The sequence below is a fragment of the Heloderma suspectum genome, chromosome 1 (genome assembly GCF_057233095.1).
Source record: "Heloderma suspectum isolate Gila_16-S chromosome 1, 16-S_ref, whole genome shotgun sequence".
Lineage (NCBI taxonomy): Eukaryota > Metazoa > Chordata > Lepidosauria > Squamata > Helodermatidae > Heloderma > Heloderma suspectum.
In genome coordinates this window covers 11,202,904-11,227,440 of record NC_139458.1, presented here as the reverse complement: position 1 = coordinate 11,227,440, position 24,537 = coordinate 11,202,904, and the positions used below count along the sequence as shown (strand labels likewise).

The 24,537-nt window shown below is 46.6% G+C and overlaps 1 protein-coding gene across 10 annotated transcripts in view; it reads left to right on the top strand.

Moving 5' to 3' along the window:
• Nucleotides 1-24,537, top strand: part of KTN1 (kinectin 1) — a 200,980-nt gene that overhangs the window by 135,652 nt on the left and 40,791 nt on the right. For 6 of the 10 annotated variants that reach the window (XM_084835619.1, XM_084835608.1, XM_084835599.1 and 3 more), the window contains 12 exons: nucleotides 1,180-1,346; nucleotides 2,250-2,318; nucleotides 5,048-5,085; nucleotides 5,541-5,631; nucleotides 7,064-7,132; nucleotides 13,658-13,695; nucleotides 13,845-13,935; nucleotides 15,112-15,180; nucleotides 18,889-18,923; nucleotides 19,922-20,012; nucleotides 21,336-21,404; nucleotides 23,221-23,258. In XM_084835619.1, coding sequence (XP_084691745.1) covers nucleotides 1,180-1,346; nucleotides 2,250-2,318; nucleotides 5,048-5,085; nucleotides 5,541-5,631; nucleotides 7,064-7,132; nucleotides 13,658-13,695; nucleotides 13,845-13,935; nucleotides 15,112-15,180; nucleotides 18,889-18,923; nucleotides 19,922-20,012; nucleotides 21,336-21,404; nucleotides 23,221-23,258 — 865 coding nt within the window. The remainder of the gene's footprint in view (nucleotides 1-1,179; nucleotides 1,347-2,249; nucleotides 2,319-5,047; nucleotides 5,086-5,540; nucleotides 5,632-7,063; nucleotides 7,133-13,657; nucleotides 13,696-13,844; nucleotides 13,936-15,111; nucleotides 15,181-18,888; nucleotides 18,924-19,921; nucleotides 20,013-21,335; nucleotides 21,405-23,220; nucleotides 23,259-24,537) is intronic. The other 4 variants (XM_084835628.1, XM_084835637.1, XM_084835663.1 and 1 more) reach the window with 1 other exon arrangement.

Genomic DNA, 24,537 nt, shown 5'->3' with positions numbered 1-24,537 from the left:
CTAATGGTAATATTATGTACAACACAGAAACACACCATGGGGAGCAGTAGTTTGCCCTGGATTCTCAACGAGTGATGGTCAGTGTGTACATACATGAAAAACGTGTGTGGGGCCTCATGTGTAATTTTGGTGGGGGAGGGGGGACAGGCAAATATGGCATCTTTTAAAAGTGCCTCTTCTAATTACTTATTGTTGCTTCTAATGCCATGGCTTTCTACCTATAAAACGTGGCCTACAATCAAATGAATTGGAACAAATTTCTAATATACTCATACAGTAATTTGTGGAATCAATTACTCAAGTAGGTTATTTCAGTGTTTGATATGTTTTTATTTATTGTTATTAATGTTTAAGAGCCAGTGTGGTGTAGTGGTTAGAGTGTTCGGCTGGGACTTGGGAGACCTGGGTTCTAATCCCCGCTCAGCCATGAAGCTCACAGGGTGACTTCAGGCCAGTCACTGACTCTCAGCCTAACTTACCTCACAGGGTTGTTGTGAGGATAAAATGGAGACGAAGAGGACCATGTAAGCCATTCAAGAGGGGGACAAGGCAGGATATAAATGTAATAATACATAAAGTATTTAATGTATATCCCGCCTTTCTGCCAAAAATGGCACTCAAGGCAGCTAATAATGACAAAATACAGGTTAAAAAACCAACATCTTAATTAAAACATAAAATAATCACAGATCCAAAAAAACTACAGTTAAAAACACAACCACAAAGTAAATAGGTAGCACCCAACCAATTAAAGCCCCCTTCAGCAACAGACCGGCTTACACAAGTGTGCACTTAAAAAGTGAAGCGTGAAAGTAGCAAACGTGTAGAATTCAGATGCGCTGGACAGAAGGACACAGATGCCTGCAACTTTTTAACCTGCAGGATCAGAGGTAATATTCCTCTGAATACTGTGATGGTGGGAAACAGGTGTGGAGGCCTGTTGGCTTGATTCTGGTGGCCACTTGTGTGAAGCAGCATGCTGGAATAGATGGTCCCTTGGTCTGATCCTGCTGGGCTCCTCTTATGTTCTTTCTGCCAAGGGTGCACTGGGCGGCCAACCTGAGTGTGCTGCCATGAAATGGCTGTAGTCCAAAGGAAGGTAAAGTGCTGGTGACTTCTGGAAGTCTAAGCTATTTAATTTTTTTCCCTTTCCACCCCTATTTGTGCTTCTGTTGGCAGACGTGCAGACCAAGCTTGTGGCCAAGGACACCGAAATCCAGAGCCTGCACAGCAAGCTTACTGATACAATGGTCTCAAAACAACAGCTAGAACAAAGGATGATGCAGTTAATGGAAGCAGAACAAAAGAGGGCCACAGCTGAGGATTCAGTCCAGAGGCAGGTGCAGGTACGGCGCAAATGCTTGGATCATGTTTACCTTTGTTCCCCCTGCCCCTCTCTTGCTCCTTTGCTTTTCAATTTTTTTTCTTTACCATATCAGTGTGGTAGAATCCTTTCCACTTTATACGTGGATAGTTTGATTATCCTTTTGTGGCAAACTTGTAGTGATGCAGAAATACAAGCGCGTCTTCTGGCACTTGGATTATCAGTCAACCATCCTCTCCCAACAACCTGTCTCCTGTAGTATTGGAGCTCCAAGCAGTCCTGATCTGGTGCTGTTCAACACGTGTTCTAATGTCATCTTATGCAGCCTGTCCTGGGTCCCTGTCTTTTGGTGTCTGTCACCCTGGGCAAGTGAAGTGGGGCCCCCGAGTGGCCTGCAGCAGACCTTAGCAGGGTGTTTTTTCAGGTTCCCTTCCTCTCTTGTATGATGAAGTCCAAGATCACATAATCCAATGTATTTATTCTAATGCTTACATCTTGCTCAGCTAATCAGAAAACACTCCTGTGGCTCAGAAACAATTAAAATGAATTATTAAACACCAAAAAATTAAACTATAAAACATCATGCCGCCAGCATAGTGTAATATTCCAGAGATATTTTAACAGCCAGCTACTAGCTCCAAATCTAACTGCTTAAGAGAGACCAATGAGTGATGTACATCGGCCTTCCTCAGCAACGCATTCCTTATTTAGAGTGAGTTATGTGTCCTTAATACCACTGACAATAACTTCAGGAACTTGGATGTTGTATGTGATCTCCCCATGATACAGTTAAGACAACTTCATGATTTGTCCAGGCTTAACAATTTTAGCATTGAGCTTTTTGTGTGTACCGTGCTCTTTCAGAGCAAATTGCTTCTAAACACATTGCTTGCTTGGCCTTTTGTGTCCCCTTCTCTTCTGAAAGGAGCTGATGGAACAGAATGAGGCTTTAAAAGCGCAGCTCCAGAAGTTCCATTCACAGGCGGCAATCCAGGTACGGAAGCTTCAGAGTGATCGTCGTCACTGTCGCCTTCTCCTTTTCATCCAGAAACGAACACCAAAGTACTTAACTCCGGAGAAGAATGTAGACGAGTCTACGTTGTGGCAACACCACACAGAAGAGCTTTGCACCCTCTGATTTGCGCATGCGTTCGGATGGTGAATTGCAGGCTGGATTGAGCTGAAAGGGAGTAAGCACCTTGGGAAAATAGGCAGCTCGCTATGGCCAAGTGCAGACGTGACAGCGGCTCCCTGTGAGCCCCGATGTGCGAATGTGGCGCCAGCCTCGGGGATGTGCACCCCCTCTTTCCCTCTCAGGTGCTGCATCTGCACTGGCAGTAACCAGGCGTTGCAGATCGCTTTCAGAGAGGGAGCCCTACTTAGAGGGGCGTGTGGGTGGCTGACCTTCCTTTTGAGGAGATGGCTCTTCATCTCCGAGAGCGAGGGTTTGCCTGTCTGCTACATGTGTCAGTGCACGGTCCAAAAGATCCAAGAGATTAACAGAGTGACATCTTCAGTAAGGATCAACAGGGATGTGAAACACAAGTTCAGATTGAACGTAACTGTGTACTGGCAAAGAACAGAGGCTCAACGAGCATTGCAACTTGTTCTGTGCAACATGTGTCAGCAAGTGGCTTATCGTCATTTCTTTCTGCTTAGATGAAGAAATTAACCTCCACCCAGGAGAACGGTCTGCTTTGCCAAAGCATTGGGGCCCAGGGCATTCAGTTACTTACACTAATGCTTTTCACTAATGCCATTTTTGGTATTTATTTATTCATTCATTCATTCATTCATTCATTCCCCGCCTTTTTTCCTCTTGCAAGGAACCCAAGGCGGCTTACATTATCCTCCTCTCCATTTTATCCTCACAACAACAACCCTGCGAGGTGGGTTGGGCTGAGAGTCTGTGACTGGCCCAAAGTCACCCAGTGAGCTTCCATGGCCGAGTGGGGACTAGAACCCGGATCTCCCAGCTCCTAGTCCAACACTCTTGCCACTACACCACACCACACGTGTATTATTAATACACATGGCAAAACATTAACTCTAGTTCATGCTGCACACAGATGTAATATTAAAACATGCTTAAGGCAGAGAAAGAAAGGGAGGGGGAATTTACACTGAAGGAGGGGGGAATGCGCATTCCCAAGGCTGATCCAACAAACCATAGTTGCAAGTGGCCACCAAACCAGGATCTGCACCCAAAGTTTGAAGCTGCTTTGCAAACTGTAGTTTATTCAAACTGTGGGTTGGCACTGCATCACAACCACCAGATTTGCATTTTGTAATGATACTCATCTATATCTATATAAATCTCCCTATGCTTACTTCATGCCATGGATTTCTTTTATTTGAAGTCTTATTTTGTAATAGATTTTACTTATGTCAGTGAAACTTTTAAAATAAGTATTAAAACAACAACAACAAAACTTTTTAACTTTTTATTTAGAAAGAATTTTCTTAATTTTTTCTACATAAAGACCAAACATGGCACAAACAGGGATGTTGAGAAAAGCAAAGTAACTAGAATTTATCTATAAAATAAGCATGAAGCAAAATCTACTGCAAAGACAGCAAAGTGAATGTTGCACATCACAGGGTCTTTGTTCACCTCTCTTTCCTCCTGGCATACGCACCCATGAAGCATGATGGCAGCTTTCTGTTGTGCAGTGTTCCTTCAAGATATACAGGGCATGTCAAACTAGTGTGCAGTGGGCATGTCTGAGAGTGGCTCTGCACTTCAAATGGTTTTTATACTGTGCTCTTGCTATGCAGTGTTATGATGGTGTTTCCCACAACAAACGCTTGAATCCGGGAACCCTGAATCCACATATGCACGACTGTTTGTGTGTGCAATGAACACAGTTGGATTGGCCCTAATGGGGGTGAAGGGAGGAACCTCAAGTTTTTAATGCAGCCTTCTTCCACCTGGTGCCATCCAGATATGTTGGCTGAGGAATTATGGGAGTTGTAGTCCAACATATCTGGAGGACGCCAGGTTTGGGGAGGCAGATTTCAGACATTTACCTTGTAAGTACTGACCACCATTTCACAGTCTGGCCTCCTCCATTTTTATATCGATCTTATGTTTATAGAGTCTTAATGCTGTGTTTATTTTATTGTATCGTAACCTGCCTTGGAGCTCTGTTGTCAGACAGAAAGGCAGGATAGAAGTGTCTTTAAAAAAAATAAAAGGAATGCTGTGTAAGGTTGGAGCCCACTGGAATTCCTGGTGAGCAGAGAGTGTTAATTTCAGGGTAACCATTTCTAAGACATTATTTATACAATGTTCAGATTCGTGTAGCTGGTGTCTTGGCAGAGTTTCATAGTTAAAAATTGACAGGTCCCTGCTCTCCTTGTACACCTACGGTTGAGAATTTGGGTTAAGGAGATCAGAGAAAGGCCACAGGGAAAAGATGGATTTCGAGGAAGGATTTGAAGGAAGGGAGAGCTGAAGGCTTCCTGTATACTTGGAGACCTGAATCAATTGCATCATGTAAGCAGGACCTGGCTGTGCTTGCTTAGAACACGGCTGTAGCTGAACAAGGATGACTCCTTAAAGATATCTGTTTAAAATGGGTTAGAACCTCCCCTTGGATCAGATCTCTGGCTACCAAATAACACTGTTTGCACTGACTTTAAACCCTTTGAAAGGTGGTCAGGTGATCAAACAGAACGTTGGCAGAATAGCATTTTTCAGTGGTACCTTCTCTCTTTCAGAGCTCAGCTTCAGCCCTCGCAGAAGAATTGCACAAAGTGTAAGTATCTCCCCTGGCTCCCAGTTGCGTTTGGGTTTATTAGTTGCATTACTGTTTAGGCCCTTTGGCACATGAGAGCAATTATCTTAAAGGAAATGTCGTAATCTCCAATATTTTTACCCTCTATTGTTAGAGATTCCCCTTAGAAGTCATAAACATCTTCCTAAGGATTTCCCTTTTATACTTAGTTTGTAATGCATTGTATTCTGTGTTGATTTAGCAAGAGAAATCCCCCCCCTTTCTAATATTACAAAATACCATTGTGCAAGATTCAGTGTGTGCCTGTGAGACTCGTGTGTGTGGGATGCGGGGTGTGGGTGAGGTTCTGACCATTTTTTTTGCAGGCATACTTCAGTCAGCGACACAAGTGCTTCAGTCTGAAGCAGTTGTAAGAGCAGCTTCCACCTACCTTTTAACTGATACTGGATTTTCTTTGTGGGGGGTTTTAACGACAGAATTGCAGAAAAAGATAAACAGATAAGCCAAGCTGAGGAGTCCTTAGCCAATGAACGCCTGAAGCTAACAAGCAAGGAGGAGGATTTCATGGTATGGTAAAAGCTCAAGTATTATCGGTGAAAGGGTGGGGCAAGGTAATTGCCAAAGCTTTGATCCTGATGGGTGGACATAGCATGGGTATTTTAGTCCCAGTATGTGGGATAAAGGTCATGGGTGCACACATCACACATGTGTCTGCACATGTCTGCTGTTGTGGGTCACATTCCATGTGAACAAGAGTTGGGCCCACCCCTTCCTCTCCCCTCCCAACAACGATTTGGGAGACTTGAGGTGGGGGTGGGGCTTTCTCCCTCCCGCTTCCCAGGCTATTGCCTCTGCCCCCTGCTGGTTCCACTTCAGCTCCAGGCCTCCAGCAGTTCCCACTCCTTTGCCTCTGAGATTGGGGACATGCCTGAGAAAGCACAATGGAGCTTGTAACGAGGAGGAGCAAAGGGCTGCAGTGGTTTAGGAGATCTTAAGACGGCTCCTGGCAGGAACTGACATCTCCTGAACTGGCCCAGCTGTTCCAAAGTGTTCTGAGGCTGGACTTGTTCCCACTCCTAAGGCTCAGGAGCCAATTCATGCCTGGGACAGAGAGCAACTGCTTACTATTAAGGTTCAGGACAGCTTTTTACACTCTAGAGCAGGGTTGGACTACACCTCCCAGTGCCTCTGGGAGGTGTAGTCCAACACATCCGGAGGGTGCCGGGTCGGGGAAGGCTGCTCCAGATGGCCCTGTTGACTTAATAATCTGTTGGTTTGCAAGTGTACAGGTTGACAGGGTATCGTAGAGGCACCAAACAAGCACAGGCAAGCAGGGCGTGCAAGGCTTGACAGCAACAGCAGTAATCCCAAAGACTCAAAAAGGGCTTCTTTTTCAGAAACCTCTTGAGGTCACAACAAGCCCATTCAAACTCTGATTGTTTCAGCTCTCTTTGCCCAATACCTGGGTCTGATCTACACATGCGGCACAATGCAGTGGTAGAATCTGGAGATGGTAACTGCACTGCTTCAGATTGCTGGTGGAGATGCCGTCTTTGGATGCCCCCCTCCCTGCAGTGTGCAACAAAACAGAAGCACTCCCTGCAAGTGTAAAGAAAGGGAACAGATCCCCACAAAACTAGCCCATCAGCGAGAGATGTTTTAGACCAGCCTGTTCGCTGGTAGGCTAGTTTTCTACTTGCAGAGGGCGCTGTGTGTGTGTGTCTGGTTTTCTTAATGCAAAGTGGTCTGAAGTGGTGTAATCACCTCGACTATTTCATTCTCCTGCATTTGCAGGCCAGGCCTCAGCATGGCCAGATGAGTTTCACAGCCTCCCCATTGCAAATGGTCCACACAATCTGCTGCATTGATTTGCATCCTTAGTTGGTTTTGTCATTAGCTTAGGAAAGCTTTGAATGTTAAGACAGCATGGTTAATCATGGCCATCAAGCTAGCATGGAAGAACTGAGGAATAGCTGTGTCTTTTCCCTCCTCTCTCCAGGTTGTGCAGAACATTAACATGTCCCTGAAAGCAGAAGTACAGAAGCTGCAGGCACTCACGAACGAGCAGGTAAACAGTTTTTATCTTGGCAAGTCCTGTGCTCTTCCATTGGCAGCGCTGAATATTATTTATGCCTGCTTGGTGACAAGGTATTTTGGAAAGCCACCCCGCTCAGCTCGAGCAAGAGAAAACTGTGCCAAATGAGAGAGATGGGGATTATTCTGTGTCACTTGATGGTAATTGGGGCCCCAACTCTGAAGTCCTGCCACACGCTCAATTAGAAGTGCAGCTTGTAGAGCAAGTTTGGTCTACAGAGCTTGATTTTGAAAATAAGAGCTTCCACGGCTCCAAGCTGCCCTCCAACCTGGAAGCCCCCTTTCCCTAATGGGGGAAGAGTATCGGCTGGCTAGGGTCAGTCGTTGGTGATACAACGGCACTCTGCATGTACTGTAGGGCAGTCTCTTCCTTTTTGTGTCATGTTTCGCTGCGGAGCCCTAGGTCAAATTTTGCTCTGCTCATTCAGCCCAAACCCATACTTGAGCGTAACATGAACACAGCAGAAGTTCATACTTCCTAGGTCTACGTTCTGCTCTCCTAAACCTCTCTTGAAACAAGAGGCACTTGGTTTGGATGGCATATAAAGCAGCCTCCTCTAACCTGGTGCCTTCCAGATGTATTGGACTGCAATTTCCATCATCCCCAGCCAGCTCCTGTTGGCTTGAACTGGGCAAGGCATGGATAAGTGCAGCAGGCTGGCTGAAATCCCCTCTTTGCCATGAAGCCAGCTGAGCTGCCTTCGAGCCTCTTGCTGTTTCTCACTCTAAAAATCTTGCAAGGTTACAAATTTAAAGCAGCTCCGTGCCTTCTGTAGCCGTCGTGTTCCTACAGTGAACCTTTAGCATTGAAATGATAAACTGATAGCCCAGACATGTCTATACACCAACTTTCCCAACCTGGTGCCATCCACATATGTTAGTAAGTAAGCAATAGTTTATTACAGTCACAAGACCAGCAAAGTGAAGTAGCACTATAAATTTGTTGTTGTTCAGTCATTCAGTCGTGTCCGACTCTTCGTGACCCCATGGACCATAGCACGCCAGGCTTTCCAGCACTATAAATACAATAATATAAAAGCAAGAAGAATTAGTTAAAATGCAAATAAATAAGAATTACACCTAACGCACTCATAATAGTAAAATATTTAACAAATTAAAACATTATCAAACAATTGACATCGTCCCACGCCGACAAACAATTGCAGCAGTGCAGAATCTAGCCTGCGAAGAGCAAACTCTCTGGAAAAGACCCTGATGCTGGGAAAGACTGAAGGCAAAAGGAGAAGGGGACGGCAGAGGATGAGATGGCTAGATAGCATCACCGATGCAATGAATATGGACTTGAGCACGCTCCGGGAGAGAGCGCAGGACAGGAAGGCCTGGCGTGCTATGGTCCATGGGGTCACGAAGAGTCGGACACGACTGAACAACTGAACAACAACAAAGAATCTAGCCGCCTTAGAGGTTACCTGAGAATTCTGATCAGCCAACAGATAATCTGTATAGAACACATCAGATCTCTCAGGTATTGCTTGTAAAATAGGAATAATAAAAATAGGCCGAAAATCATGATAGAAGGAACAGTGCAGCAGTACGTGGCCCACAGTCTCCACCGTGCCAGCTTCACAGGGGCGTAAACGCTCAGAATATAAGGTACCATTATATCTACCCTCTAAAAATGCAGAAGGGAACACATTGAACTTGGCCCGGATGAACGCTGTCCTGTATTTTGGAATGGTTAGAGTAGTTAAATAGGTTGCAGGCAAGAAAGCCCGCCCCCTGTCTCTGAATTCAGAATATGGAGTAGCTACTCCGATATGATCTTGTAACTCATTATCCCTAATATTCTGGCTTATGTCCCCTTTGGCTTTTGTATGGCCCAGGGTGAGGATGATGATATTCTGGAGGTGATGGACTCGACCTTGGGGGTGTTATCCTGGTTTACATTCCTTCTCGTAAAAGACTTGTCAGTACTCTGGTTGGATTTCCATTTTGGGCTATTATCAAGCAATTTGGAAAGTTTCTTGTAATCCATTTTTTTTTTTTTTTGTAGCGAGCTGGCTTTAGATTTGCTATGTTTTTGCTCTTCTTTGTAATTATGGTCTGCCTTTTGCTACCACAATTTCTGCGCACCCTCTTTTTTGTTGTATTTATGCCACTTACAGGGGGTCTGTTATCCTTAGTCACCAAACCACTGGCCTCTTTATCAGATCTTAGCCAAGCGTTTTTACAAATCTCCGCCAAAATAGTTAGAAGTTTACTGCACTCAGCCAGGTAATCTTTTATGTGTTCGATGTCCTCCGTTAGCATAACAAGACATCCTACAATCGGTATACCTTCTTCATTTATCATGCAGGCTGAACTAGGGACTCTTTCTTCTTTATTTTTCGCCTGCTTGAGGCCAATTTTGAGATTTGCCTTAGCATTAGTTCCTCTAACTCGTCTAACTCGTTAAACTCGTCAGGGGACTGATTTAGCCCATGTAATGCTAAACTCTCAGCGAGAGTCAGTTCAGCTGCGAGGCTGACAGAGCTGAAGTCCTCATTATAATCCTGAAGGTTCCCTTTAAGATCCAAGGTCCAGTCCAATTTAGAATCTGGGGGCTCAGGAGAGTGCGACTTCACGTCTTCCATCATCACTTCCCTCTCCCTATCTATAAGGAACTGAGTAATTTTTGTTTGAACTTTTCCTTCCATTAAGAGAGAATCTGCAGCAGAGGGAGCTAGTCCAAGGATTTTGTAACCCCTTCTAGTTAGCACCATTTCCTGAAGCTGTGTCTCCCCCAATTAATTAATTAATTACTCGCCCATCTGGCTGATCACTCAGCCACTCTGGGCGATGTACAGCAAGAACAATTTAAAACAATAAAATACTACATTAAAAACATCACATTTCTAAAAATACCCTAACCCACCCCAAATGCCTGCCTGAACAACCAGGTTTTCAGTGCATGGTGGAAGCTCATTAAAGAGGGGGCATGGCAGAGTTCCCTGGGGAGGGAGTTCCACAGAGTGGGGGCCACCACAGAGAAGACCCTCTCCCTCGTCCTCACCAGCCTAGCTGTCCTGGCTGATGGGACAGAGAGAATGCCATCCGAGGCTGATGCTTAGCAAGATGCTGGAGCTGCTCCTTAAGATAGGCTGGGCCGGAACCATATAGGGTTTTAAAGGTCAAACCCAACACCTTGAATTTGGCCCAGAAAACAACTGGTAACCAGTGCAACTCCTTCAGCACTGGAGTGAGGTGATCTCGCTGGTGGCTGCCTTTAATCAGGTGAGCTGCCACATTCTGTGCCAGCTGCAGCTTCAAGGGTAACCCCACATAGAGCGTATTACAGTAGTCAAGACAAGAGGAGACCGGAGTATGTACTACCGATGGGAGCAGATGGTCAGGAAGGTAGGGGCGCAGCCGCCATATCAGATAGAGTTGGTACAGCACTGTCCGGCTGACACCTGAGCCTCCATGGACAGCTGGGAGTCTAAAATGACCCCCAGGCTGCGGACCTGGTCTTTCAAGGGTAGCTGTACCCCATTCAACACCAGGTCAGCATCCTCCAGCCTCCTCTTGTCTCCCACCAAAAGTACCTCGGTCTTGTCAGGGTTCAGCTTCAGCTTATTCCTCCCCATCCAGCCACTCACCGTCTCCAGACATTTGGACAGGGATTCTACGGCCAACCTTGGTGAAGATTTAAACGAGAGGTAGAGCTGCGTGTCATCCGCATATTGATGACACCGCACCCCAAACCTCCTGGTGATAGCCCCCAGCAGCTTGACATAGATGTTAAACAGAATTGCGGAGGGGCTGGAACCCTGTGGTACCCCACAAGTGAGCTGCCAAGGGTCCAAAACCTCCTCTCCCAGTGCTACCATCTGGTACCTGCCAGAGAGGAAAGACCGGAACCACTGTAATACGGTGTCTCCAATGCCCAACCCCTCCAGGCGGTCCAGGAGGATACCGTGGTCAACGGTATCAAAAGCCGCTGAGAGGTCTAGGAGAACAAGGAAGGAGCATTCACCCCTATCCAGAGCCCTCCTCATATCATCTACCAAGGTGACCAAGGCCATTTCTGTCCCATGCCCAGGCCTGAAGCCCGACTGAAATGGATCTAGATAGTCGGCTTCTTAGAATCATAGAATAGTAGGGTTGTACAAGGCCGTTGAGTCCAACCCCCTGCTCAATGCAGGAATCCAAGTCAGAGCATCCCTGACAGATGGCTGTCCAGCCTCGTCCTGAACGCCTCCAGTGTGGGAGAGCCCACCGCCTCCCTAGGTACTTCCAAGTGTGCCTTCAACTGCATCGCCACCATCCGCTCAATCACCTTGCCCCAAAATGGCAGATTCGAGACTGGGTGAAAGTTATTCAGAACTTGGGGATCCAAGGAGGGCTTCTTTAAGAGTGGTCTTATCACTGCCTCCTTGAGAGCTGATGGCATCACTCATTCCTCAAGGGAGGCATTCACCACCACCCTGATCCCCTCACCTAGCCTCTCTCTGCAGCCCATAATGAGCCACGATGGGCAAGGATCAGGTAAGCAGGTGGTCGGCCTCACAGATGAAAGCACCTTGTCCATCAGAAAGAAGAAGCTGGAACCGATCCCACAAAACCAGTTTGCCACAGACCACCTCTTGCTGACTAACTGTATCCACAGTGCACGGAATAACACTCCTAATCCGATCAATTTTATCCACAAAGTGCCTTGCCAAGGCCTCACAGGAGGCCTTAGAATGCTCCAGCAGTTCCAGAGCAACTGGACTGACCAGGCTCTGGCCCACCTGGAACAGCCTCCTGGGACAGCACTCTGCAGACACGATAGAGGCAGCATAATATTCCGTTTTTGCTGCCTTCATCGCCACGTGATAGGCTGAAGATACAGCTCTAGCCCGTGTCTGATCGTCTTTGGAGCAAGACTTCCGCCACCGGTGCTCTATCCGTCTCACCTCCTGTTTCAGAGCTCGTAACCACGGATTGAACCGTGGTGCAGTCTGAGCCCTGTTCATGGGGAGAGGGCTTTTCGGAATCACCCGATGTAATGCCCCAGTGACCCATTTTAATGGGTCCTCCCCCCTTGTGGAGGGGTTGTAGAACCGAGAAGTCCATCGTCACCAGATAGTGATCTGGCCATGACAAGGGGGTGGTGGATATACCCCAACTTCCAGATCACTCCCTGCTTCTCCAGAAACAAATACAAGGTTTAGTGCATGACTGGCTACATGGGTGGGCCCAGTTAGAATATGGTGCAGCTCCCAGGAAGCCATGGTCTCCATGAAGTCCCGAGGTGCACCTGTGAGGATGGTCTCCGAATGTACGTTGAAGTCCCCCAACACCAATAAGTTAGGGAACTGCACACGCACATCAGAGACCACCTCAAGCACCTCGGCCAGGGAGTCAGTCATGCAACAGGGTGGGCGGTACAGAGCAGAATCCCCAGACTGCCCTTCGGGCCCGACCTCCAGTACATGCACTCAGCAACCTTGGTCTCCCGGAGAGGGGGTCTGATGAAGACCAATGACCCTCGGTAGATAACAGCCACTCCCCCTCCCCGATCCCCAGCCCAATTATGCTTGTATTTTCAATTCAAATAACCAGTGCCTATCTTTGCATCCTAGGTCCTAGTTACAAACCTCCTTCGCAGCTCCTTCACAGTTCAGCGATTATTCAGTCATTATTATACGTCTCTTTTTATGTCGTGTCTGTAAATAAATCCTTACTCTTCAAGGGAAAGCTCTTCAAGGCTCCCTCCATCCACATATGTTGGACTCCAGCTCCCATCATCCCTCCAGCCAACATGGCCAGTCTGGAGGACACCAGGTTGGGGAAGGCTGGGCTACACAAATGCTTAAAGGATGCATGTTTGTTGTTCACACTTCATAGGTTTGCCAGCAACATCAGTGTAACTGAGGTAAACATGATTGCTGCATGAAGTGCAGAGCTGCTTAAGCCTTTGGGGAATTCAGCGCCTGTTGGTGGATCCCTTCGTTGCAGGCAGATGTTCCCCTATGTTTAGTAGGGGGTCAGCTTGCTCTGAGTGCTACTCTGCCTTAAAGGGAAAATCCTCCTTTTTTCAAGTCCTTTTCACAACATTAGGGTAATGGAATTGCTTCCCCTTGACCTCCAGACTGGCTTTATGCCAGTTAGTATAGAGACTCCCCTCCTTTTTCCCCCCCACCTGGCTTTGGTTCCATTGCATTTGCTTTCAAAGCCTTTGTGCAGTCAGATACATCATTATCCAGGCAAGGCAACATTGTCCTGAGCTTTTCCACTGTCTAACCTGTTACCTAAAATAAAGTGCTTTCCTTCTTAGACCTGACTACTTTGAAAGCGTCAGAGCTGACCACAGTCTTTTGAACAGAGACTAAGCATGTGGAGGTTCCTTTTTCAGAAGCTGGCAAACCATGTGTTGCCCCTTTGATTGTCGGAGAAAGAAAGAGGCACAACAACAGGCTGAATTTCATGGGTTTTTAATGTTAGATGTGGGTGTTTTTGCTGAATCTTGCTGTGATGTGACGTACTAAATAGTGCTAATCCTCTTTACATCTAGGCTACTGCTGCGCATGAGCTGGAAAGGATGCAGAAAAGGTAAACAAACAAACAGTGGCACTTGAGAAATTGTTCCTTGAGCATTATGTGTTGATTGGGGGTGGGGTATGTCTGATACAAAGCCTTGTGTGAGCAAGGGGAAAACACACTAAAAACCCACAACCTTTTCCTTTTACCCCTTTCTTCAGTACTCATGTCAAAGAGGACAAAATCAGAGCACTGGAGGAGCAGCTGCAAGGACACCATGCCAATGCTTCAAACGCAAAGGAGGAACTTCAGGTACCGCATTGCACAGAGCATATTTACCTACAATGGGACAGCCTCAGTCCCCTCGGCAGCAGTGCAATGAAGGGCGTAGAAAGGTGCTGGATGGTTCTGCAGTGCGCTGCGATCTTCAGCCGTAAACCAAACTGGGAAGTATATTGGGTGGTGTGTGTGAGTTGGGGGAGAGGGGCAGGGAATGCAGTCGGTGATGCAGAAATGGCAAGTGGGCAACTCATCAGGATAAAGTCCTGGCTGGATGTGCAGTGAGCAGTGCAGGGGATCAGAGTGCAGTGCAGGATCTGTGCTGAGATAATGCTGGTGAGATTGCCTGTATAGGCACTACACCACTTCATGATGGGAGCGACTGGTCCAAAGGCTGAGCAGAGATTTGAATATGGGCTTCCCACCTCCAGATCTAACGCTAATCACTCTAACACTTGGAAAAGGCGCAGAAGAGTGTGACCAGTTTATTTTTTCCTCTGTGTGTGTGTGTGTGTGTGAGTCAGACAGACAGACACTTTGAACAAATAGCCAGAGGTATGCACCAAGATTTTAATAAAACATTTTTTGAAAAAAGTCAGGAGACTAAGGGCAAACCACATGTTATGTTCATGCTTCTTGCAGTAATATCATTAGTAAAGATATTGGATACAGCAGTAGAGGTTTTTACACTGTCTCCCTCTTCCTAGCCCTTGGGATGCTGCCTGGGTCTTCTTGTACCCCCCTGGCCCTCTCCCCTAGTTATTTACTTTCTGTGCTGTGGGGCAGTGCTCTTGAAATGCACCCTGTTGCGTTCAGTGTCTTTTTTTTGAAGGGTCCAGTGCGCACTGAAGTGCCCTCTTGACCCTTCCCACCCCGTTACACCTTTTTACCCATTTTTTTCCTTCTGCTCCCTGCTCAGAGAACTTGACAAACAGCATCTCAGTACATCTGTGTGAAGAGGCCAAGTGCTGAAGCAGTTTTGAGGTCACATCAGTTAAACCATCTTGGGATGACTGAAGCAAGCGAGTGGTGTGTGTGTGTGTGTTGCCTTTTCAGTTTATTGAGTAGCTAGCCACCCTTGCAGCAGACACTTGACATTTCTTTCACTTGTTCATCAAAAGCGCCATTTCTCTTACATAAAGAAAACGGCAGGAATGTCTGAGTATGGAATGCCAAATTGACCTGTATGGGCTGGTGATTTTATTCCAGGTTCTAAAGGATCAAAACCAAACTTTGCAGTTGAAAATTCAGAAGCTGCAGACTCTCTTGTCCGAGCAGGTACGACAGACTTTTGCTGCTAATACTACTTCTTTGTTCAGTGATGTCTGTTCATGTGGATGTAGCTGATTTTGAGGAGAGGGAGTGGGAGCAAGCAGAGGGATTTTGAAAGGATGCACAGCCTGTTACTGCTTATTGCTGCTAAGATTGTGTTAGGAACTCTTTCCAGGTGGAGTGTCCTTTTCCCAGGCCTCTGGCCTGTAGGCAGGAACACCTTCACCCCTGAGAGGAGGGGTGTTTCCAGATGAGGCTTTTATCATGCAGTCACCCTGCCTCATTCACATAATTTTACAAGAGGACCAGACATGGTATTTCCCTCCCATGTTTTCCCTCTGCCTCTTCCTTTTTTTTTCTTTCCGTAAAAAAATCTATGAAGGAGGAAAAGCCGGAATAGTTGTCCAGTGCCTTTTGATCGATAGCACTAGGAGCCCCTCTGAGGAGTGCATCAGTCTGTGGAACTCCAGAATCTAGTATCAAGAATTAGAATTCTGGAACTGTCTTCAGCAGACAATACCTGATTAGTTAGGTGAGCTGATGACTCCAATTAGCTCCTCGAGTCTTACAGGGAATTGGGACGGACCTTCTTAAAGGGACAGGAAGCACTAAGTTCTCCTTCATGGATCACTGCCTTGTTGTGGCGAAGGGGCTTGCGTAACTCAGTGAAGCCATAAGCTATGCCGTGCAGGGCCACCCAAGACGGACAGGTCATGGTGGAGAGTTCTGACAAAATGTGGTCCACTGGAGAAGGAAATGGCAACCCACTCCAGTATTCTTGCCAAGAAAACCCCATGGAATGTAACGCCGGGTTGGATGAATCACAGGTCGGAATTAAGATTGCCGGGAGAATTATCAACAACCTCAGACACGCAGATGATACCATACTAATGGCAGAAAGCGAAGAGGATCTGAAGAGCCTCTTGTTGAGGGTGAAAGTGGAGAGTGCAAAAGCTGGTTTGAAACGCAACATTAAAAAAACTAAGATCATGGCATCTGGCCCCATCACTTTCTGGCATATAGCAGGGGAAGAAATGGAAGCAGTGACAGATTTTATTTTCTTGGGCTGCAAGATCACTGCAGACTGTGACTGTAGCCATGAAATTAAAAGACGCTTGCTCCTTGGGAGGAAAGCTATGTCACACCTAGACAGCATAGTAAGAAGCAGAGAGTCCCCTGGACTGCAAGGAGGTCAAATCAGTCCATCCTAAAGGAAATCAACCCTGAGTGCTCATTGGAAGGACAGATACTGAAGCTGAAGCTCCAATATTTTGGCCACCTAATGCGAAGAGAAAACTCCCTGGAAAAGACCCTGATGCTGGGAAAGATTGAAGGCGAAAGGAGAAGGGGATGGCAGAGGATGAGATGGCTAGATAGCATCACGGATGCAATGAATATGGACTTGAGCACACTCCGGGAGAGAGCGGAGGACAGGAAGGCCTGGCATCCTATGGTCCACAGGGTCATGAAGAGTCAGACACAACGGAACAACAACAACAAGCACAAAGTTAGGTCTGAAGCAGCAAGACAGGAACCTTCTCACCACAATTTTTGCGAGGGAGGGTGAGGGGGCAGTGAGGGCAGGTACTCTAAATGCTGGTGGTTCAGTTCTAATCTCCCCAGTGTATAAAGGATTATGCTTGTGTTTGCCATCTGCCTTTGTATCTAGGACTGGTGTTTTGCTGCATATTTAGGTGTGAAGTTTAGAACAGTCTGGTAACTGGTACAGAATCTTGAGAATTTCACTGCTGATTGTGAAACAAGTTTGCAGTCTTCATGGATAGAAAGCAGTTGCATTGATCAGTAGTGGCTGAAAGAGTTGCATTGATCGGTAGTGGGGTTTTTTTTTTTTTAAGCCTTGTAGTATCTGGTCTCTTTACCCTAACTGTAAAACTGTCGGGTAGGGAAGCAACCAAATGGAACCTCCAATTCATTCTTGAATGGAATCTGAAATCCTGAGTGCCATTTTTTGGTTGAAAGGCAGGGTACAAATCAAATCAATAAATACAAAAGCAATTGCATTCATTTGAGAACACATAGAATTTCCCTTGTGCTTAAAAGCCAGCAGAGAGCTTAGTGACCTTTTCCAGCAAATGAAGGCTTTAGTGGTTTACGGCACCCTTGGTAGTGTTGCAAGTTCAATATTTTGGTTGAGGAACAATATTCAGTTAGTGGGAGGAGCTGCTCCCTCAACACAGTGGTGAGGACTAGCTGCTTGTGTTAACTACCGAGCCTTGCTGGAGAGATCTGAAAAGTGTGGTAGGCTTTTGGTGCAGAGGCTGGCTAGCATTTCTTTAGAGGAGGTAAAACTTGGCTTTACTCTTTGCCTGGGTAATGGGGAAAGGGTTTCATTTTCGATGCCCGTGGGCCAGGAATAGAGGCAGCCCTGCTGGGTCACAATATTCCTGCATACTCCAGATGGCAGCAGGGTATTAGGCCTTCTGATCTCATGCTACCTGACCTAGAAACGGTTGTTTGGGAGGCAACGAGGGGTTGGAAACACACCCACCATCTAGTTTGAGGGGAGCATTGCAGGAGTGGCTGTTGCTGTGGGCTCCTTCTGCTGCTTTGGCTTCTCGAACCTTCCCTCCTGCCACTTAAGGTAGCAGTCTGCTCTGGGTGCAAGGAGCCTGCAACAGCACCTATCAAAGTTGGCTCTTTCCAAAACCTACAAAAGCTTTTGCCATAATAAGTACTTAGCCTTTAAGGTGTCACAGAGTGTGTTGCCAGGTTTTGTTACTATAGACTAACAGGGCTCCCCCATGCAGAACTTGCAACTATGAAGTTACAGAAGGGGGTGGAAATTGTATTTTTGGGATATAAGGAGCAATGTCATCTTGTGGGCAACCAATGCTTCATCTAGGCCAGAGGTGGGGAACCTCAGGTGGGCCAAATCCAACCCACTGGGTTCTGGAGTTCCTCAGAGGGCCATGTCCCTTTCTCCCAACCATTTGGTGCTTTCCTGGATTTTGTGCAATCCCCCCCCCCAAAGGTTGAAATGCCTCTCCTACGGCTTAGCTTACTAGCAGTAAGAACTTTAAGCTGCAACATGCTAGTATTGGTGTGTGTATGTGTGTATTTTTGGGCCCACCCCTTTAGCCCTGCCCCCTTTGCTTTCAGCCCCAACCACTACTGGAATCCAGCCCTCCAGAGCTTCTTCAAACGTGAATTTGGCCGTGGGCTGAGAACAGTTCCCCATATCTGCCCGAGCCCATATTGTGGAGCCAGTCGGTTGCAGACGGGGGCCATTCCCATCCCAACTCTCCAGGCTGCTCTGAGTGGAAAGGCCAAGGGCCGAATCTGGCACATCCTGTGAAACGGAAGCTGGGTGGCAGGGCTGTGTGTGTGTGTGTGTGTGTGTGTGTGTGTGTGTTCACCATTACGGTAGGAGAGGCGATGCAGCGTTCTTTGACGAGATTACTGAGAGGCTCCAGAGGCTGATGCAGCTGGTCGGGGATGCTCCAATTGTCCCGAGAGCGGTTGGAAGGCTGGCAGATCTCAGGCACCATTAAGTTTTGAACGATCCATTAACAGAATGGCAATTATCACCCCAGCCCCAGCATTTGGGACCGTAACAGATCCCGTGTTGGGCCTTTGGATGAGCAGCACAAATGTAAGCAAGTGGAGTCTAAATAGGTACCGTGTTTACTAAAGTTGAGAACCAACACTTTCTCTCCCTCTCTCTCTCCCCCCCCCCCATCCCCGACCTTTTAGGATAACAAGGAATTGTTGGAGCAAATGGGAAGAAGGTAAGGGATGGGGCAGTAAATGGCCTCTTAATCACTTTCTAAGGAAAATAGCACACTTCTTTAAAGACAGAATTTGCAGGCATTTTTGCTGTACAGACTGCAGCCCCGCACGGTGGGGCGGGGGCAGAGCTCTGTGGCAAAGCAGGCACTCGGCATGCAGAGAGTCCCAGGTTCCAGTGCGGTGTAGTGGTAAGAGTGTTGGACTGGGAGCCAGGAGATCCGGGTTCTAGTCCCCACTTGGCCATAGAAGCTCACTGGATGACCAGTCACAGATTCTCAGCCCAACCTACCTCACAGGGTTGTTGTTGTGAGGATAAAATGGAGAGGAGGAGGATAATGTAAGCCACCTTGGGTTCCTTGGAGAAAGAAAGGTGGGATATAAGTGCAATAAATCAATAACTCCATCTCTGACAGATTCCATCTCTCACATCAGGGCTGTGGACCAAATCCAGCCCACCTGGGGTCCCTATTCAGCCCTCTGCCCCCGCCCCGCCGCCAGTCATTTGGTGGTTTCCCAGCTTTTACATGGTTTTTCCCCACTCTAAAAAGGTTGAAACGCCTCTCCTGAGGTTTAGCTATTTGCAGCAAGAGCTCTAAGCTTTAATCGGCTGGCATTTTGGCCCCACCCCTTTTGCCTTTCGCATCTCCCACCACTGGAATGCCTCAAGAGCTGCCCTGAAGTGGGATTCAGCCCTTGGGCTGAAAGAGGTTATGCACCCCCAAATTAAAGGATTTTGGGTAGCTGGACCGGGAAAGAGTGCTCTGTCCAAGCTCCGGAAAGCCACTGCCAGCTAGGGCAAACGACACTGGGCCAGATGCAGCCATGGTCTGACTCTGATTAAGGCAACATCATACGTTCTATGCATGTTTACTCACTAGTAAGCGCCAGTAACTTCAGTAGGGTAAACTTGCTCCAAAGTAAGTGTACATAGGATTGTCGTAACACTACCTCATCTTGAGACACATTTCTCGTCATCTTCCCCCTGCCTCCCCTTCAGTATTACAGAAAAGGACGACAAGATAAAGACGGTTGAGGAACTCCTTGAAACTGGACTCATAGAAATGGCAAATAAGGAGGAAGAGCTAAAGGTAACATCTCTATAAGTGTAGCACATTCCTCTTGGCGTGGCATTGGATAAAACTGTGCTGTACCCCACCCTTACTTTTTTCCCTCCACCACAGAAGTAGCTATAAGCCTGGATTTCAGCCCCCTTGCTTTTCCTTTATTGTGCAGCTCTGCTGACTTGATTACTCAAGTCTTCTATGTTCCTCTTAGCCCTCTCTAGAAATTAATGGGTTAATGCCTGTCCAGCGATTGTGCTTAGATGGAGAGACAGTGAAAGACCGGCAAAGGGAGAGGAACCCTTCAGCCCCATCACAGAACAAGTTGAATATCTTGCGCTGCAGTCAGCAGCAGTAGCTGAAGTCAGTAATGCAAGACCTCGCTGGATGTGATGGTGGCCGACCCATCGGTTAGAATGTGGCTTGCTGCTGGGGCAGAAGGCTTCATGTAGGAAAAGGGTGGGTGGGGTGCTGAATAATCCCTTCCCCCGCCCTCCATTCTCCCCTGAGCTTTTTTTCTCTTTGCAGCACAGGCGAGTGGAAGGGTAACACACCGTCTAGAATATCCCTGTCTGAAAGCGTGACTACATTTCCCATTTGTTGTCCCTTAAGAATGTAGCTTCGACCCTGAAATTTACAGAACAAAATTCCACCCCCCCACCCGCCTCTCCTGTGCCTACACCAAGATCCATGAAAGCTTTCCACATAAGGAAGCAGCCTTCTTGACAGAGCCAGGATTAGTGCTTTTCCCAACTGGCCATGCTTTGTGAAGTTTAAGGAACGTGTGCTTGTTAGCCCTTGGCCAGGCAGCTCTTCCTTTGCCTTGCATATTTCATTTGGGCATGCTAAATGAGACTGAGCTCCTTCCAGGCTGGAGTCCAAGATCCGTTGATGGAATGACTAGGGCTGCTGTTCTCAGAGATGGTTTGGATGGTGGGTGAAGGGGTGCCACCGCTTAAATGGCTTCATTCTTGGGGAGGGATGCCAGAGAACAAAATGCAAACATGCTAGGCAGGGTTCTCGCCCATGTAAATTGTGACTTTTCCCTGAGGACTACAGGCAGGTGTGGGCACTGCTCACGAGCAGCTTAGAGGGGAAAACCACAATTGTAAACACACAGGAGCCCTTCATAATCGGGTGCAGTATGTATGTGCTTAACATTTGGGTATCCATGCCATGTAAGGAGCAGCCCAGAGAGAACACGTTTACAAATTTTAAGTGCTGTTAATGTTGATCAATAAAATGTTGCTCTTGGCAAATCTGTTCAATGTATTCAAGGATCATCCTCCAATTTGTGTCAGTAAGTATCTATTGCAACTCTTCAGTAGTGAAAATGTGTTCCTCTTAAAGGCACTGAGAGCAGAAAACACATCCTTGAAAAATGACGTTGAAAACCTGCAGAGGGTGCAAACAGAACAGGTATGTCATCAGCTTAGGGTGCAATCTTATGCTTGTTTAGGCAGAAAAAAGTCCTACAAGTTGCAGGACCTTTTTCTGTCTAAACATGCATAGGATTGCACTCTTAAAATATTTTGTTTTGACAAATGGTCTTCAGGTTGGTCATTGCTAATTATAAACTCCTGTTGGAGGATTTCAGCTGAGAATTTTTTTTTTTTTATTTTTATAGCTGACCTTTCTGCCAAAAATGGCGCTCAGCTTAGGCTTTCTAGGTTATAACGTTGCTCTTATATTTGGTAACTGTCATACATTATTGGCTTTTTCTGTGACGCAAGGTGCTCTGTCACTTTTGCTTTGTGTATTAATTCAGCTAGATTTGAAAGAATTGGGCCCTTGAAGACTTGGAGCTGGGGGCAAATATTACTGACATCTGCTAACACCAGTGTAGCGTAGTGGTGAGAGTGACGGACTGGGAGCCGGGAGATCCGGGTTCTAGTCCCCACTCGGCCATGGAAGCTCACTGGGTGACTTTGGGCCAGTCACAGACTCTCAGCCCAACCTACCTCTCAGGGTTGCTGTTGTGAGGATACAACGGTGAGGAGGAGGATAATGTAAGCCGCCTTGAGTTCCTTGCGAGAGGGAGAAAGGCGGGGTATAAATGCAATAAATAAATAAATAAACACCTGTAAACAACGACTTGCAGAAATGGAACATGGGAAAATCCCTTATCTTGGGTCAGACTGTTGATCTGTCTAGCCCAGTATTTCCAACACTGGCTGGCAGTGGCTCTGTAGGGTTTCAGGGAGAGACCATGCTAAGCATGCTAAGGTTTTATTCTGGTTGTATTGTTATATTGTGGTTTTAATGCTTTTATATTTTATATTGTTTTACTTTGTGCTTTTTGGTTTTAATTTTTGTGAACTGCCCAGAGAGCTTTGGCTATTGGGCAGTATAGAAATATATAAAATAAAATAAGCAGGTGCTCTACCACTGAGCTATGGCCCCTCCCAAATGGTTTGCTCCACAAGAGCAGAGGAACATTGCGAGGAGGGGGCTCGTGGAAGATCCCAGTGGCTCATTCTGCGATTGGACAGATGGCATGCAAGCACTTATTTACACCGATAAACTGGCTGCAGTTACATCTGCGTTCATTCTTTCGTGTAGTTGACACATGCTGCAAATATTGCAGCTGTCTAATCTGATCTAAAAATATAATTGACAAGCATTCTAATCTGTGGATACGCTTTCCATCAGCAAAGCTAGTGAGAGTTGACGCCATAGGTACTGGGTTCAGTAACACACCTCTGGCCCCCAATCATTTGAAGTCTATCCTGATGCAACTCAAGGCAAGGTGCAGGTTTTTCTAATCTCGGAGGTAGCACTCCTACTTTCTGCAAGGCACATTGCACTGTGGTCTACTCATGTGAGCAGTCACTTGTATCACTATGCCTGCTGAAATACTATTGGCACCAGTTCTTGCTGCTTATTGATGGGGAATGCTGGTGTAGCACAGGACAAAGACTGAAGTTCATTGAGCAGGCATCATAAATATTAAATCATGTGGGCAACATCCGGGGGTTAAGTGGCACATTGCCTCCTGCTGCCGCGAATTGGCTGCTGAAATTTGGCCGGGCGGGGCTGGCAAAAAAAGTGACGATTTGGCTTTAAAACAAGGTGCACGGGGACCGAGTGCCTTGTTTGGAAACGAAATTGCTCTCCCAGGAGACTGCAGATCTCCTTCAGGAGCCTTTAAATGCTTCATCCAGGTTGATCCAGACTGACTTCAGTCTTTCCATCTAAATGTCTGTTCTTTTGCTACCCCCCGACCCGCCTCCAGGTTTCCTTTGCATCCTTGGTGGAAGAATTACAAAAAGTGTAAGTAGCACCATAACTCCTGTTCTTCTATATTAATGTACTCTTTTCTTTTACATTTTTGTTATCGTTGAAATCAAGTAGGGAGGGATTTTTTACTACAGAAATGCCTGGAATTTGAAATGTTTTGGGTGGGATGGGATGTTGGAAGCTGACGCATTTGGTGTACTTAACTATTTGGGAGAAACTGCTGGTTCAACTTCTTAAAAAATCCTCTATGACTAATAAGTTTGAAACTTGGCCACCCTTAAAATGAAGGTGTTAGTCTAGAAGTCTGCCTTTTCTTTTTTTACAGCCCCCAAATCCTCGTATCTAGCATTATCAGCCACACAGTTTGCCAGACGTCGCTACTGCTTGCTATTCTTTTTATCCTGGATTTTGATCCAAAGGGGGATATCTGTAAGGCAGCTTTCTTAGTTTAACAAAATACAATCATTGTGACTGAGCACAGAAAACTAGTGTTCTAAGTTCCAAACTTTACTAAACCCTGGTCTGGCTATTTGTCTGGCTATTCTGGCTATCATTGTTTGGCTGTTCTTCGTTGAAAATTGTTGTAGGTATGAAAACTACTTCCACCTAGCTTTTAAATTGAGGGCCTTTCCTTCCTTGCCACCATCCGGTGGTCCAAACAGTGGGGTTATCTCCTCTCAGTCCAGAAGAGGAGAGGCATTTTAGAAGAAAGACTTGTCCAGGGGTCTTGACTAGGAGTCACCTTCCACTTCATTCCTAGAACCAGGCTTTCTCCAAAGATGGATTGCAGAGGCAAATAGCATCACCTGTGTTAAAGGAATGTTTCACACAGTGTGCTTGCTGTTCAGGTTACACTGATACATACAGGACCTGGTTGTTTGCAAAGGGTTCAGAACTTTGGGGTTCACCTTTTAAAGTCCCAGGTCAGATGGAAACAGCTGCATAGGCATTGGCGGCTTTTGCATGTTACACTAAACCATGGTTTAGCATCACAAGCACAAGCCTAGCCTCCCCTCCCCCTCCTTCAGCATGGCAGTGAGGAGATTGAAAGCTTCTACTTCTGTTTTAGATTAACTTTCTATGTTGCCTGAACCCTAAAACTGTGCCTAATCTTAACTGCGGTTAATAAAAGCTCTCCATAAACTTTGCCTTGCGGTTGGCTTGTTTCCACTAACCATAGTAAAAGTTAACCACAGTTTATCTGGGTTTGGATGACATGGGAAGCTGCAGTTGATCTAAAATGAAAGTAAAAGCTTCCTGTTGCTTCCTCATGGAGAAGTCAGGGGAGCTCACATGCCTGGGAAGAGGCTAG